We start from the raw sequence: 16,163 nt of genomic DNA, 5'->3' as shown, positions 1-16,163 counted from the left end.
ATTGACTACAGCTCACAACTGACATTTCCCATGAGTTAACAGCCGTTCATAGGAAAAAGGTCACATCCATACTATGTATTTAAAGAACATTTATATTCTTTAGCAGTCATGGCTTGCCCCAAAGGAATCCTAGTTTACCCCCACTGGGGATGGGGGGGGGATTCAATTCCATTTGCATTTAAAGCTGAATCTATCAAATTTGTATTTTCCGAAACAATACCAGAATCATAATACAGCAATCCTTCAAAATTCACACTTCTCTAAATTTTGTAATGTGCTTCTCCAATCTATGCATACAAAATGCATATATTAGGGGAAAGTGTTCATGAAAATGAGTACCTCCCAGAACTACAGTCTTAACAAGATATCCTTAACAGGGCTTTTGGGGGGAAGCCATGTGCTTTTAACATATGGTGTGGAAAGATTTCCCAGCCCTGGGCCCTGATAATTTGGGAGATAAGAACTGTGCTGGGAGTATTCAGCTCAGTTGCTCACCACATAAACCAATTCCCAGTTCCAGCGTCCTGATGAAGGAGTGCAAAGGCACTGAGGTGACTGACAACCCCTTGGCACTTATTTTTAATTTTTATTAAAATGACTCTTAACATTCAAATCATTCAACGAACTATTATAAAACGTATTTCCTGTACTGGGATCTGTGCCCACCCTGCCCCAAATTGCTGCCAGCAATGATATATGCATAAGCCCACAACTGATTGCACACCTAGTGGGTGAAGACTGAAAGAGCGTTCTTTCACAGCAACCTCCATCACAATTCATGGGAGGATAGACTCTCATTTATTTAATGAGGAACCACATGACAATTTCAAAGAGTCCCAGAAAAAGTGTAAGCCCACTCAAGCACATGTGAGTCAATATCCAAATGGTTCAGTGTGGAGTTGGACAAGCCTTCAAACATCCTTGGAAAAACCAAGCCAGTTATATCTTATGAATATTTATTTCTTTCCTTCTTAAAAATGTACAAAAAAAATAAAATAAACCTGTATTATTTACGTTTATAGATTTCCCTCTCCCATAAACTATTAAGTTACACAAACTATTTTTCTTAGAATAAAATAGCGCACAGTGTTTATACATACAGCTTCCTTGCTTTCCAGAGATGAGGACTATGCACAGATTTTTGGCACAAACACTCTTGTTTGCATCACATCACCCTTTCCAGGAGAAATATTGAGGGAAGGGAGGGAGAAAGGAAGGGGTAAGGGTTGCAAGAGAAACAAACATTTTACATGCTGCACACTTTTAAAAACTTCAAACAAGTCTATTCATTTCCAGTTCTGTGGAATGATGCTGACTGAATTCATAACAACAGCTTTTCAGCTTCCTCTTTAATAAAAACAAACAAACCTGTATTTAAGCAGTTATGTTAGTTTTGCAACTTTCCAACTGATCCACAGAGATCAGAACAGAGGAAGATGAACAAGAAAAAAAATTCTGGGGGAAATGGCTTAATTCATAAATCAAATGTTTCTGTATACAGTACATAACCAAGTCATTCCTAAGTAGCTTCAGACATTTGTCAGCAACAACAAAAGTCAGAAAAATAGCTAAGCTTGATAAAGATCTCTCCTCTTCCATATCCACCAAAAGTAAAAGATGATTTTTTAAAAATCTGGTAGGCTGGGTTGTCTGCATGTAATTTCTTTAAAATGCATACACTGAAGCAGGCCTTATTATTCTAGCAATTGTTATAGCCATGTAAATATTGTCATTTGCAATATGTATCATGTATCTTCAGCAGGTAGACATGGAGAACTTCTCCGTATAGTGAAAGCCTGAGATGTTCTGAAAAGATTGCCTTATGATTCTATGCAAGATTCTCTCTGCAATTCTATGCAAGTGCAGAATATAATATAAGGCTTTTAGCCGCTGCCCCCCCAAATCAGTATTTTTTTTAAAAAAAACCACACATACATGCACAAGTTTCTAGCCCTTTTTAGCTAGAAAGGCACAGCTTTTTGGCAGGGATTGACACATTAAATATTATATCATTTCCCTACACCATCTCTGCATGGATAAAGAGTGTACCAGGCAGCCTCAGAACATATGCAGGTTCTTAGCAGTGAAGATATTTATCTCAGAGTACAATAGTAACAGTGATCTTTGGGTGTGTTCTGCCTATAGTGTTACACTTTCTACAATGTCTGGCATGCCAAGGCATTCATGAGCATTTGTCTTTCAGCATCAGTAAGTGATTCTAAAGCATGTGGTAGCATGCGCATGCCACACAGGATGCTGGCTAGGCCTGTGAACTGACAACTCACCCTAGAACACACTTACTATTTCTTTATGTCTATACATTGCTGGAGGTTAATAATGAATCCGGAATGAAGGACAGTCACAAAAGCTGCCTTTCTGGACTCCTTCAAAACATCACAATAAGCTTCTAAGGGACCCCAATGGTTTTCCAGAACAAAGACTGAGAAACCAGATTGCTTTAGAACAATCATTATCCATAAGTGCTAAACTACAGAACAGAAGGGATAATTATAATTTCTTTCTGGGTCACATTACTACTAACTCTGTGACTTCATAGAACACAGGAAGCTGTCTTATAGTCAGACCACTGGTCCATCTTGCTCTGTGCTGCCTACCCTTGGCTGGCAGCAGCTCTTTGGGGGTTTCATGCAAGAGTCTTTTCCTAGCCCTGCCCGGAGAGTACATATGGGAACTTCTGCATTCAAAGTAGATGCTCTACCACTGAGCTATGGACCTTCTTCAATTCCTTTCCTAATAGAGACTCTTGTGCCTTTAACAGCCAGCAATAGATGTTCAACAGGTGTAATTTTAGCCGTCACTTTACTTCATGATGGGGAAGAGAAAAGCATCTTTGAATTTCATCCAGGCAGCCACTTTGGCAGTCAATATCAGTTTGCTATAAAACGGTTTTGTAAACTCAATTGATTCTCAGGTAATGCTAAATCAGCATATTACTCACTTTAGATATATCAGTCATTGTAGCTTTACACAACTATAAGGGACATACATGCTTATGCAAGTATACACAAATAAAGAGGGTATTTATTCTTCCTTGGGATTTGCATACATTGCAAATTTAGGGCAACTGTTCTGAGTTCTTTTTTTTAAAACAACCAATATTGGTTCAACTCAGAAATGCAAGATTCTGACCTAAATAAATTGACCTTAAAATCACAACCAAAACTGCTTTCCCATAATTCAGGGTTTGGCATTTCTGCAAAATTTGAAACCTCGCAAAAATCTAAAGAACTAAGCTGCTAAAAAGGGCATAGCAGGAGCAAACTCTACTAAAATTTAGGTCACGCTAATTTACATACCAGAAACCTTTCAAAAACATTCCACTCTATAGCACCATTTTGTGGTTGTCTTATTTAAGCAAAAGATCTCACTTTTTGGTCTCACTTTTTGGAGCTTTGATTGTCCCATCAAAGGGGTACTGCTTGAACTTACTTAAAATTTATGCACATTTTCCAAAATGTTTTGAAAGATTACTTTCCCATTTTTGCTCCCCCAAAGTTAATAAAAGAATTTGAGGGTTTAATCTCACTTCATACTTCATATTCACAGGCTTTCGGGGAGTTAAAATTTAAAATAAAAGTTCTTCTACTCTTGGTTCACACAGCAAGGAAGAGCATGTGCAAGCCACAGGAATGCTGTTACGGTATGTACAGACTGTGGAAAGCTTCTGTTTATATCATTGTGCTGTGTGAGCATATAAAGCTGCCTTACACCCAGTCAGACCCTGGTCCAGCTAGCTCAGGATCTACACCACAGTTTTTCAGCCTCAGGTCCCCATATGTTGTTGGATTACAACTCTTATCATCCCCAGCTGGCTTAGCCTATAGTCAGGGATGATGATAGTAGTAGCCCAGCAACATCTGGGGGACCCAACATTGAAGAAGGCTGGTCTACACTGACTGACAGCGGCACTCCAGGGTTCTTTGCTTTGTTGGAGATAGTGGCAATTGAATCTTTGACCTTGTACATGAAAACCAAGTGCTCCACTATAGAGCTATGTTCATTCCTCCATAGTCCCATCAATGGAAATGCAATGAAAAATTGTCTACTAGATGCTGATAAAACAGGCTGAATAACATAACCATACAAAAACAAAGTCTATATAGCCGGGACTTATATGTACATTTAGATCCCAAATCAAAGAAGGTGTATGTACATATTTACATTTAGACTCTAGTGTGACCCATCTGGGGACACTAAGAAGTTTAACTAAGGGTGCAATCTAATACACACTTACCTGGGAGTAAGTTCCATTGAATCTAATGGAGCTTACTTCTGAGTAAACGTGTACTGGATTGCAGCCTAAATGAACAAAATGCACAGAGGGTCCATTCATGCAACACATTTCTTCCATTCCAGCCACAAATCTTGGGAAGATGAATTGACAAGGAAATGACAACCACTGATAAGGCGAGCAGGGTGAGTCAGGAGGGAAAGAAGATGAATGGGGGGAGGGAAGCTAAGGTGAGCCACCAGGGTATGGAGCATAAGCTGCATTCTTTTTCAGGTGCATCAAAATTGCCCTGCCCTGCCTGGTTTTCTAGGACTGTTGGCATGAAATCTCCCAGATCAGTTCCTTTGAGTAAAAAAAGAAGCCTCTTTATGCACATCTGGTCACATCCCTGCCACGATCAGAGGTGTACAGTTCTTTCCTTAGCACTATTTGTGCAGTTCACTTTGATGTGAACTGCATCACCAGATACATGCCTGCAATGCATGTTGTGGGAATGGGTCTCAGCTGTTAATTTATTCCATTAAGCTGTTTTTGTAGTGTTTGCTGACCCAAATCTGGTCTGACCAAAATCCATCCATTCATTCAGTGGAGATAAGATGGTTGTCTTCAAATATTTGAAGGGCCGTCATGCAGGAGATGGAGCAGTGTCGAACTCTGTTGCTCCAGAGTGCAGGACTAGAAGCAATGAGTGGGAACTGCAGGGACAGGAACAGTGGAGCAGACTGCCTTGGGAGGTGGTGGTGGTGAGGTTTTCCTTCGCTGGAAGATTTAAGCAGAGACAGGGTGGCCATCTGTCAGGGATGCTGTGATGCCATCTTGCATTGCGTCTTGCAATGAGCAAGTGGTTGGACTAGATGGCTTCTAAGGTACCTTCCAGCTCTATAAGTCTATGTTTTTGTGAGTTGCTATTTAAAAAATTTTTTAAAAGACCATCTGGCTCAATTCAGGTTTGGCTCCAGTTTGCCTGAGACTCTCAAGTAAAGGTAAATTGCATGGAGATACCATTTCTTCAGAAAGGCCAAAGCCAGAACTAGAAGCAGGCATTGAGGGGAGGGTGGCATGGCTGTTGGAGCTGCCTCAATTCTGGCTGTGTGTATAATGTAGGAGAGAGAAATGGAGGGTCTCTCCAACAAGGATGCATAAGAGAAAAAGATGAAAATCCAAGGGTGCAAACAGAAGATAAATAATTCAGGAATTGGAAGACAATGCAGCATCGCTGCACAGAGACTAGGCATGGGAGGGTGAGTAAGACCCACAAAACCTCCCAAGCTTGTGGAGTAAGTGTCCGATGGGCCAATGGAAGGGGAGTCTTAACGTCCTAATATGGATGCTGGACAAGCCACCCGAGCAAAGCTACAGAAACATCAGCCTCTCTGCACACTGAATAGCTGTTGGCAGAATCTCCCTGCTCAGCAAGAGTGTCTGCCAGCTTCTAATCTCAGCACAAAACAACAGTGGCAGTAAACACATCCACACAGGTAGGAAAAATATATTATTACATATTATAAACATTATATACAAAGGTTAAAAATTGATGTTTTACTTACAAATTACATGCCATCTCAGTCCCTTACCTACAGTCCTCAATTGCCCTGCGCCGGGAAGCACTTGGGGGCATATGGCTAAACTATATGCTACTCAGCTTTTGCTGGAAGTTTCGCACACCATCAGTCACTTTCCTTGTCATTACCTCTGCATGGATTAGAATATCAGATCTTCTAGCAATTTATTTCGGAAGGTTCAATTTTAACTATTAAGTCCCAGCTGAACTAATGCAATTCCACAAATTCATTTTCTTCCATATTAACTGATTTTATTTAAAAAGTCACTGTTTCACTCTTGCAGTGGGTGAGATATCCAGGGTCTGTGGACTATTTACATATTGCAGAATGAGGAGCAATAAATAAGGAACTTTGTGGAGGTATGTTAGCTCATCTTGAACAGACTGGTCAGTTAACAACTAGCCAAAAAAGAACTAACATGGTCCAAACCAATGGCGTTTTGTAACAGCCGCTCTTCTTGGCATCAGTGAGTCATCAGGGCTTTAGAGGAATGGTTCTCTTTCTTAAGACAAGGGTGAAATGCTATGACTTCACAAGGCTGCACTCTGATCTAGGCTAGATCTCTGTCAATGTGACCTTGAAGCCTTCCACCAGGCTCTCCATGTTTAGAATGAAAGTGTCTTCATTGGAATAATGTTCAATTATGTTATCATCCATATTCACCAAGATCCTAGAATTAGGAAGAAATGCGTTAGTAAAATTGCCTATTTTCATATATCACAGGATCAATTCAGATGGTCAGTTTGTGAAGCTGCTATGGGGTGTGTGTGCGCGCATGCATGCACTGACCATGTGGGTGAATGCTTTTAGGCAGCCATAGCACAGCTATTTGTCTCCAGCTTCAAAAGTGAACTATAAACCAAATTTAGCATAGTGGTGCTTCCTTTTGAGTAAATAGGATTTGACTGTTCTAGTGTTAGTGATCTAGATTACTGCAGACTCTCCAGTTTGATCCAAGCCAGTGTAATCCTGTTCAGATATTACAAACTTTCCAAATGGCTGGGAAGTTGTTTGAGCTATATGGATAATTTTTTATTACTGATCTTTGTATGCCACTCTGGGAGCATTTTTCGGATGAGGAGCAGATTAAAAATGCTTCAAACAAATAAATGCTATATTTGCATATACACACAACCTGTGCAAATATTATTTTTTAACATTATACTTCCCATGTAGCACATATTGTGAGGCATTCCACAATGGGTTCCACTTGCTACTGCCTTTGCAAAGGCTTATCTGATCAACACAGTAGTGGTCCAATTCCCACTGATTATAATGTACTGTGCATCCTCAGCAATCCTAGGAAACTAGACATGGCCTCAAGAGGACTGTCTTTTTTCTTTTAAACCACATTCCTAAATTTTATGAATGGCCCTAACAGAAAAATCAGAAGATGCTCAAACCCCATCAAGCTATCTCTAGGCCAAATGAGGAACTGCCAGCCTTTGGGCTGCATCTGGCCAAGGGCACATTTCCGTCCTCTCTTCCTCAGTTTGGCGCCTTCTCCTAGGCCCTGCCATTGCTTTCCTGATGCCCATCACTACCAGCCCATCACCGGCTCTCATGCTTTCCATGCTGAAGGTCTACAGTTTGATTGCTACCATCTTTTGGTTAAAAGCTGAGGGAGAAATGAGAACGGTTTCCCATGGCCTGAGGCTCACTGCCAGCTGGATTAGACAGTTCCAGACTAGATAGCCTAATGCTCTGACTCAAGGCTAACTATCCTGGGTGTGCAGTCAGGGAGACAGAGCAAGGGAGGAGATGTTAGGCACCAGGCAGCTAATTATCGCTACGACAGAGACAAATTCATTGAAGTGATCAAGACAGGAGAGTCTCTTACTCCTATAGGGGTATAGTCATTCAGGGTCTTGGGGGGTCTTAGACCCCTTGCTTTTTGGGGGAGCAGGGTCCCAGCAGGGTCTCTATGTCTCCAATATCCTATGAGCCAATCAGTACAAAAGGGATGTGTGTTAGCCATTGAGGAAAGTCTTCTAACATGCTTCCTTGTCCTTTCCTGCTGATTGGAGACAATCAGAGTAAAAGCAGATGAGTCAGCCACTGAGAAGACTCTTTTCAGTAGCTAACCCTCCCTTCTTTCATGCTTATTGGCTGCTAGGGACGTCTGTTGTTGAGAGAGAAGGCATTAATTCTCAACCCAGCAGCAAAAAAGGGTGGCGGCGGCTGTGACTATCACAAGGGGAGCCTGCACTTCTGGATTTGCCACTACACTACTGTACTATTATCTGTTTTTCCTCCTCCTTTCCCCTTGTCTTCAAATACTGAAACTACGGTTTACAGAGACTTCTACGCTTTTCTGATCAGTCTCAGAGGTAATTAAAATACTAATTATCCTGTATTTAATTTGGAATGCCACTGAATTACATTATACATATCACAGGTGGCCCCTTCTTGTGTCACATTGGGAGAGCTTCTGCATTGGGAGAGCTTCTGCAACGCTCTTGTCTCTTCCCAGGCTGTTTGGGTAATGTGAGGTCAATATGAAAAGTCCGAGAGTCAATGCTGGCCATGGAGGAGGAGCTGCAGTACAGGCTCATCCCGTGTGATCCCAGGGCTTGTCACATAACTTGTGTGAGATGGATTTGCACCACTGTAGCTCCTAGACTGCTTGCACCAAGAGCTCTGTAGGTGCAAAAAAGTGGTAAGAAACTAGTAATAACTACACAGTAGTCAGAGGCCAATGGCTGGCTTGATGCCTGCTGAAGCCCCTATTTGAATTGTGAGTTGCTCTGAACAGGGATCTCCTCTTGCAGTGTAGCCACACATCACCTAGGACAAAATATTTCAGGGTCTCAAGCTGGGGTCTCAAGCCACACTCAGAAAAAAATGTGAATAAGAGCTGAAATGCATGTATGGGGAAAATCTTGGAAGACATCTTGATGTAATGAGGAAGTTTAGAATGGTGTGATCAGTTTCCATGTCCCAGGCTCTTATCTCACGCCCCTGCATTCCAGCCACATAGGTCTGTTGCCATGCTTTCTCACCCTGCCTACATAGTATACAACAGTACAGAAGGCTCAGAGGTTTTGTTTATGTAACATGGATGAGGTAAGGGAGAGGCCCTTAATTGGCCAGAATGGATAGTGGATGCCAATAGCTCACTAGTGAAGATGTTTTCACACACTGCTAAGGGCTTGGGACATGGCCTTCAAGGCAGGTGCAATGAACCATGCAGCTACAAAGCTCAAGGACAATGACTAGCAGGATTGATAAACAAAGACAAAAGCTTGAGACCCAAATTAAAAACATCCCACAAGGTATAGCTAGTTAAAGTCACAGGTGCAAACCTGCACCCAGGTCCAAGGGCTCTTTTGGGTATAAATAAGGCTCCCTAAATACTGTTCAGAGAGCTTCAACACAGACTTAGACCACTGAGGTGCTGTGTACCTATTGGCCAGCTGGGATCTCTCTGTTGCCGCTTATCTGGGGCTCCCAACAACAGAAAGGAGACTGTAAGAAAAACTCTACTCAGGAGCTGCTGGTATCTTTTTAGTGCCTTGCCTGTTGTAAAACACCAGCTGCTCACGAATAAAGCTTTAAATCTTTTCCACTGGTGTGTTCATTGCCTCTGAAATTCCCCAAACCTCTTGCCTTCGGCAAAACAATGTGTTTTAGTTTCTCTTACCCCTTTTTGCTCTTCTTGTAAAGTTTTGCAATTTTTTCAGCTGGAAGGCCATATTTCTCAGAAATCTGAATTTAAAATTAAAAAAGGAAAGAACAATTATTTAAAGTAAAATCCAATCCAGTATCACCATCTTCAATTAAAGAGTGTGGCTAACTTTTTTTTTATATCACAGAAATGCCATGAGTCTCCAGTGACTTTCATTCAAAGGAAATCAAGTCCAAAGTACATTCTGGAACTGTGAAATTTCTCAGTTTGGAGGCAGGTATGCTTATAACAATATGAACATATGTTAACTGACATAGAAAAGATATGCTTTACATCAAGGATGAACATTAACATGAAATGAAATGGACTGCCTTCAAGTCGATCCTGACTTATGGCAACCCTATGAATAGGGTTTTCATGGTAAGCGGTATTCAGAGGGGTTTACCATTGCCTCCCTCTGAGGTTAGTCCTCCCCACTTGGCTAGGGCCTGCTCAGCTTGCCACAGCTGCACAAGCCAGCCCCTTCCTTGTCTGCAACTGCCAGGTGGGGGCAACTGGGCTCCTTGGGACTATGCAGCTTGCCCACGGCTGCACAGGTGGCAGGGGATGTAACCCTGAGCCACTCCCTGTGGGGGGTGATCTTTAGCTGGCCCTTGACACCCAGGAGACATGAGCGGGGATTTGAGCTCACAGACCCTGGACTCCCAAGCCAGGCTCTCCTCCCCACTGTGCTGTACCAGCAGTGAACATTAACATAGTAAAATATTAATATTTCTTAGTCCTATGAACATTAACATAGGAGTAAGAAATATTTTTATTTTTAACTTATCTCTTTGATTTATCTTTTATTATTACATTTATATGCCACCTTTCCTCCAAATAGGTCATGGTGATGTATGTTTTATCCTCACAACAACTCTGTGAGGTTAGGCCAAGAGACAATGACTGGCCTAAGATTATCTAGCGACCTTCATGTCTAAATGGGAATTTGAACCCTTGCCTCCCAGGTCACATCCAATACTCTAACTACAATACCACATTTTAGGATTGGACTCAGGATAAGCCCAAATGTTAAACACTACTGAGATTTCTGTGTATAAAATCTCTGGATTAGGGTTAATCCAGCCTGCATTAGGCTGTCTGGTTTTCAGCCAGATACTCTGGCTTTTGGGGGTCTGCTCCGGGTCTCCGGGTGAGTCAGTTTAATCTCCGGACTCTCAGCTTTCATTTAAAAAAACATTGTTTCTAGGTGGTCTGGTTCTCGAGATACACACCAAAATGTCAACCCCCCCCCATGTCCGTGAAATGATCTCTTAGCTGGCTGCTCTAACCCCACCCTTTCAGTTTGTAGCCAATAAGTGAAGTCAGGGTTGTGATTGACATGGGATTTCTGGGCCTCCAGGGAGTCCTTAGACTCCATTGCAAAAGTAGAAAACAATTGTTTTTTTCTGTTTATCTGAGAATCTCACAACTGAGTAAGTATACAGGTGGGCCCCACTTCCCGGCACTTCACTTCCCGGCACTTTGCTTCCCGGCGTTCCGCTAATGCGGCGGCTTTGATTTCACTTTTTTAAAGCCAATTTTGCCGTTTTGCGACATTTTGGCGTCATTTTCACGTGACAGCACCATTATATTCAATGGGGTTCCGCTTTACGGTGGGGGTCCAGAACGGCCTGTATAGCTTTCAGCAGTACCAAAAGTATTTTTTTTCTCTTGTGTTCATGAGTCAAACAACTTTAAATTTTCCTGGGCTGTTGAAGATGGCAGTGTTTTGAAAACCTTCCCAATATGAAGCTTTAATCCAATAGTTGCTTTTCTGGGAGTAAAACTGCAGTGCTGATCCCACATACATGGAGTAAACCCCATTGAATTCAACAGGACTTACTTTTGAGTAGACATGGTTAAGATTGTGCAGTAAACGAATGGGACTTTTGAGTAAACAGAGTAAAGAACTGTGTGTTGTAAATCTTTCTCACCCTCCAATCCTATTTTTAAAGCAATTAGGCAGGGTTTACATAGATATCACTGCTTTTATTATATAGAAACTAATACTGATGTTTTTTAAAAAATATTCGGCAATGACCATCTCATTTGGACAATAAACTAATATATGGGGTCTATGTATTTTTACATCTCCAGTGTGTGTGTGTATATAGAGTCTTCCCAACAACCCTGTGAGGTATGATTGCCGATTGGAAACCAAGGCAGCTCACAAGAAGAAATAAATCCCTTTAAAAACCAATAACCATAAAAAGTATAAACAGTTGCAAAACAGCTTAAAGTAGCATGGTTCTGAAGTTTGGGTTGGGTGAGTGCTCCTTATCACTTGAGGCTGCAGTTCTGTGCACATTTCCCTGTTTGTGTAAGTCCCATTGTGTAGATTGGGACCTGCTTCTGAGTAAACAATCACAGGATTGCACTACAAATATCTTTACAGGTTGTGTAAATAATAAACATCTTTGACAGTCATGCTTATATAAATATTTCTTCATTTAAAGCACATGACTTCCCCTAAAGAATCCTGGGAAGTGTAGTTTCCCCCTCACAGTTATAGTTCCCACCACCCTTAACAAACTACAGTTCCTATGATTCTGTGGTGTGATTCATGTGATTCAAATGTGTGTTGAATGTGCTTTAAATGAATAGTGTGGGTCTGCCCTAGGTATGATATACATTCATTAGTGCACTGAAAAGAACATTTTTAAAAGATACTTTTTTTAAACAGGGGAAAGGCTGTAGCTCAGTGGTAGGGCATATGCTTTGCTTGCAAAGATCCAAAATTCAATTTCTGGAAAAGACTATTGCCTGGAATCCTGGAGAGCCAATACTAGTCCATGTCATCAGTACTGAGCTAGATGGTACCAAATGGCCTGACTTGGTATAAGACAGATTCCTTTATTCCTAAAAGTGGAAAGAGACCCAAGGGCCAGAGCGACTCCAAAATTTATTTATGTATTTCATTTACAACATTTATATACCGCTTTATTTTAAAAAACCTAAAAGAGGTTTACAGAAGGAATTAAAACAATATAATTATTGGCAAAAACAGTTAAAGACGGATATTTAAAAACATTCAAAATAATGAAATCAACGAAAATGATTAAAAGCACAATAAGTTCTACATGTCTGGATAGGCTTGCCTAAACAAAGTTTTTAGCAGGTGCTGAAAACAGTATAACGAAGGTGGCTGCCTAATATCAATAGGCAGGGAGTTCCAAAGCGTAGGTGCTGCCACACTAAAGGACTGATTTCTTACAAGAGCAGAACAAGTGTTATGTGGCAGCTGTAGCATGGAAAGCACAGCTTGAACTTGGCCTGGTAGCAAATCGGTAACCAGTGCAGATTTCGAAGCAGAGGTATTATGTGCTGATAGGGTCTCACTCTTGTCAGCAATCTTGCCACAGCATTCTGCACTAACTTCAGCCCCCAGGTCAGGTTGTGCTGCATGGGGATTTCTGTGACCTTGGCTGCCTGGTTGCCAGGATTTTTTTAGTTTTGGTTTTTGGTTAGGAAACCTGACTGGTTGTGGGATGCTGAGTTTTCTGCCTTACTCATAGGAATTTCTTTGCTGTTGGTATGGTATTGTATTTAGGAAATCATCACTGTCTTTTATTTTTTTTTCTGTTTGCATTTCATTTACCTTTAACGTCACTCCCTTACATCCATAGCAGCAACAACAGTGGTTCCACGTGCTCAGTTCAACCCCCTTAACCCACTGATGATGCACCATGTTGGTTGCATGACGGTTTGTTTCTTGCCCAATAGTGGTAAAAGAGAATTCACATACTAGGAAGTGTGGCTGCAATTGTTGTTCCCAAGCTGCTGTCTGTGAAGGTAGATCAAACCATGTGTGTTTTCTGTCCGTTATTACTCACTGGAATTGGATTGGCTGTCAAAGTGAGTTTATAGCAGCCCACAAGGCAGACAGAAAAGGGGAGAGAATCTTCTTACTCTTATTCATTTCTCAGACCTCTTTCGGAAGTGAAGGGTCAAATCTATAAGAGGTTTGGAGCAGCCATGTTGAAAGGTACTGGCAGGGCATTCCTGGCAGGGGGTTGCTAACCCTGCTTGGATATGGATATCTTTGCAGAGGATCCCTAGTCAAGCTTTTACCAACAGCACAATCCAAACCATATCTACTCAGAAGTAAGTCCTATTGAGTTCTATGGGGCCTAGTAAGTATATTTAGAATTGCAGACTTTAGGGGCATCCATCTTTACTCCTGGGTGCTCCTAACATCTCCACAACGCTAGGCTCCTTTCTTCCTACAATGGCCTTCTGGTGACTGGGCTGGCCTGAGGGCACTTAAATCCTTCTTGCCAGAATGAAGTAGACTAGTTTAAATGTTCCCTACCCAGGGTCTATCTTTCAGCTAAGATTTCTCTCTTAATTTCCAATCAGAGAAATGTTTTTGTTTGAATTATGCTCCAAGCAACTGTGGTTGATGCTTAACGTATCATGCTTAATGACATCACTTGGGCCTGCCCCTGTGACATCACTATGACCTGCCCCCATGACATCACTTGGGCCTGCCCCTGAAATCTCACGCTTTGGGATGCTTCTGACCTGGCAACCCTACTCTGAATACCTATTTACAGAGTGAACTAGAATTGGAAGAAAAATATAATTGGAAGGGCTTTTGCAGACTGATCAGAAAAGCTCCACAATCATTTTTTGGAAGCATTTTGCTCCTCTCTCCTTCCCCACAGCGTCAGTAGTATCAGAATAGCTCTTTTCATGTTGATAATGTGATAACATCCATCTGCTTTTATGGAGGTTTGGAGCAGATAGATGTTGCAGTGTGTCCTTCAATTAGTCATGGATGTGTCAGCCTCAGAATTGTTAGCATGTTCTTTTTCAGGAGCACACACTAAAGTAATATATAAGGGTGTCCCTTAATGAGGATAACATTATATCTAGAGAAGCTTCTTTGTCACACATTGTCCTTGGCAACAGGATACAGCAACACATCAAAGCAAATTTCTCTTTCTCCTTTGCCAGTCAGAAATACTTTGCAGACCTAGAAATTACAGGCCTAGAAAGAATTAAAGGATGACTAAATCTCTACACTGAGAAAGATATCTATATATTTAAGTGACTCTCAAAGTAGTGTTAAGTAGCAGTTACATATTTGCCTCCCTCCCAATAGTTTTTCCCAATCATAAAAAAAACTTCTTTCTCCATACAAACCAGCAGACTGGAGGGAGATGGGTAAAAGCACTCCATTTTCAGATTCCTCTAGTTTCAGGCTGTTTGTATCCAATTTCAGCTTTCTATGTATTGTGGAAGGGCCTTGGGGAATAGGTTACACAGTGAGTGCCTTGAAAATAATTTCATAAAAGTTGCCAATTTACAAAGAATTTTAGTAGCCTGCCTATGAGAGATATGAGGTTTTTTTAAAAAAACTTCTTAAAAAAAAGTTCTATAGTCTCAGACTTTAGAAAACACAGATTAAAAAGACAGCTGTTCTGGGATTATAATTTTGCAAATGGAATTTTTTTAGAATTGCTAATGTTTTTCTCTTCATGAGCATATAGAATAAATCACAGAATGAGTTGCATAGGAACCATTCCTTCCTAGTTCCCTTTCATAGATTCTAAATGAACAAAATTTTGACCAAACTGGCACCTGTTCACAACAAAACTGTGCATGGCTTTGAAGGTTAGCATCCAGGTCTCCTCTCTCCTTCTCCACATTTAAACTTTACCAGGGTTTGGTGAAACTCAGGCTTGTTTCAGCTCAAGTACGTATCTCAGGCCACATCTGCATCTTACATTTAAAACAGTATTATACCACTTTAAACAGACATGGCTTCCCCCAAAGACTCATGAGAACTGTCATTTGTTAAGGGTGCTGAGAGTTATGATGAGACTTCTTATTCCCCTCACAGAGTTATTATGCCCAGAGTTCCCTGTGAAGAGAGAGTGATCAATACACCACTCTGGAAAATTGTAGCTCTGTGAGGGGAAGGGGGGTCTCCTAACAATTCTCGGCACCCTTGAGAAACTACAGTTCCCAGGATTCTTTGGGGAAAGTCATGGCTGTTAAAGTGGTATAATGCTGCTTTAAATGTAAGGTGCAATGTGGCCTCAGAGACCATGTGAAGCAATCAGGCAGTGAGTGCTGTTGCTTATGTAGCCAAAATGGCACCACCGTTTGTTAGCAGGAGGTGTTAGTAGATCTGAGGGAAGACCAAGGTTTGCAGAAGTACAAAAAAAATCTGATGAAAAAGCACACAGGTGGTGATAGGAGACCAAAAACAACCCAATGAGAACTAAGCGTTCTCAGCAGCTACAGAATGCTGACTGTTAGGGACAAAATGGAAGACTGTGGGGGAGGCAGAATGAACTGGAGTGGCTGGAATCCTGAAGAGCAGAACTCCAAACTGCAACATTTTGTTGCAGATTTCACTGGTAGAGTGCCTTTTTTACTCACAGGCAGCACACCCCAAAGCAGCCTTGCACAACTCACAATAAACTTCATACAAAAGCATTTTTAAAGCTTTTTCTCTCTTTGCAAATGCAAACATCTAATTAGTGTTCACTTCACACCTTTCCTTATTACTCAGACTCGGGGAAAGGAAAAAGAGATCAGAGGCCATCCACAGAGCACCCGACAACCAGCTGACTAGTGGATCATCTTAATATGCTAGGTTTTGTTGGAGGTGTGCGAACAATTCAAAATTGCACAGCCCTTGACAAAATAAAGCAGGAGGCTTTGG

The 16,163-nt window shown here is 41.3% G+C and overlaps 1 protein-coding gene across 1 annotated transcript in view; it reads right to left on the bottom strand.

Annotated features, from left to right (window-relative positions):
- Positions 1–528: 528 nt before the first annotated feature.
- The window catches only part of GRHL2 (grainyhead like transcription factor 2), a 112,049-nt gene continuing 96,414 nt past the window's right edge, over positions 529–16,163 (bottom strand). Inside the window, exons 15-16 of the mRNA XM_061604559.1 lie at positions 9,458–9,522; positions 529–6,484 (exon numbers count right to left, since the gene is read on the bottom strand). Of these exons, the coding sequence (XP_061460543.1) occupies positions 6,370–6,484; positions 9,458–9,522 (180 nt within the window). The 3' untranslated portion in view covers positions 529–6,369. The remainder of the gene's footprint in view (positions 6,485–9,457; positions 9,523–16,163) is intronic.

This window comes from Rhineura floridana, chromosome 1 (genome assembly GCF_030035675.1).
Source record: "Rhineura floridana isolate rRhiFlo1 chromosome 1, rRhiFlo1.hap2, whole genome shotgun sequence".
Lineage (NCBI taxonomy): Eukaryota > Metazoa > Chordata > Lepidosauria > Squamata > Rhineuridae > Rhineura > Rhineura floridana.
The sequence above is the reverse complement of the archived record's forward strand: the minus strand, read 5'-3'. Positions and strand labels throughout refer to the sequence as shown.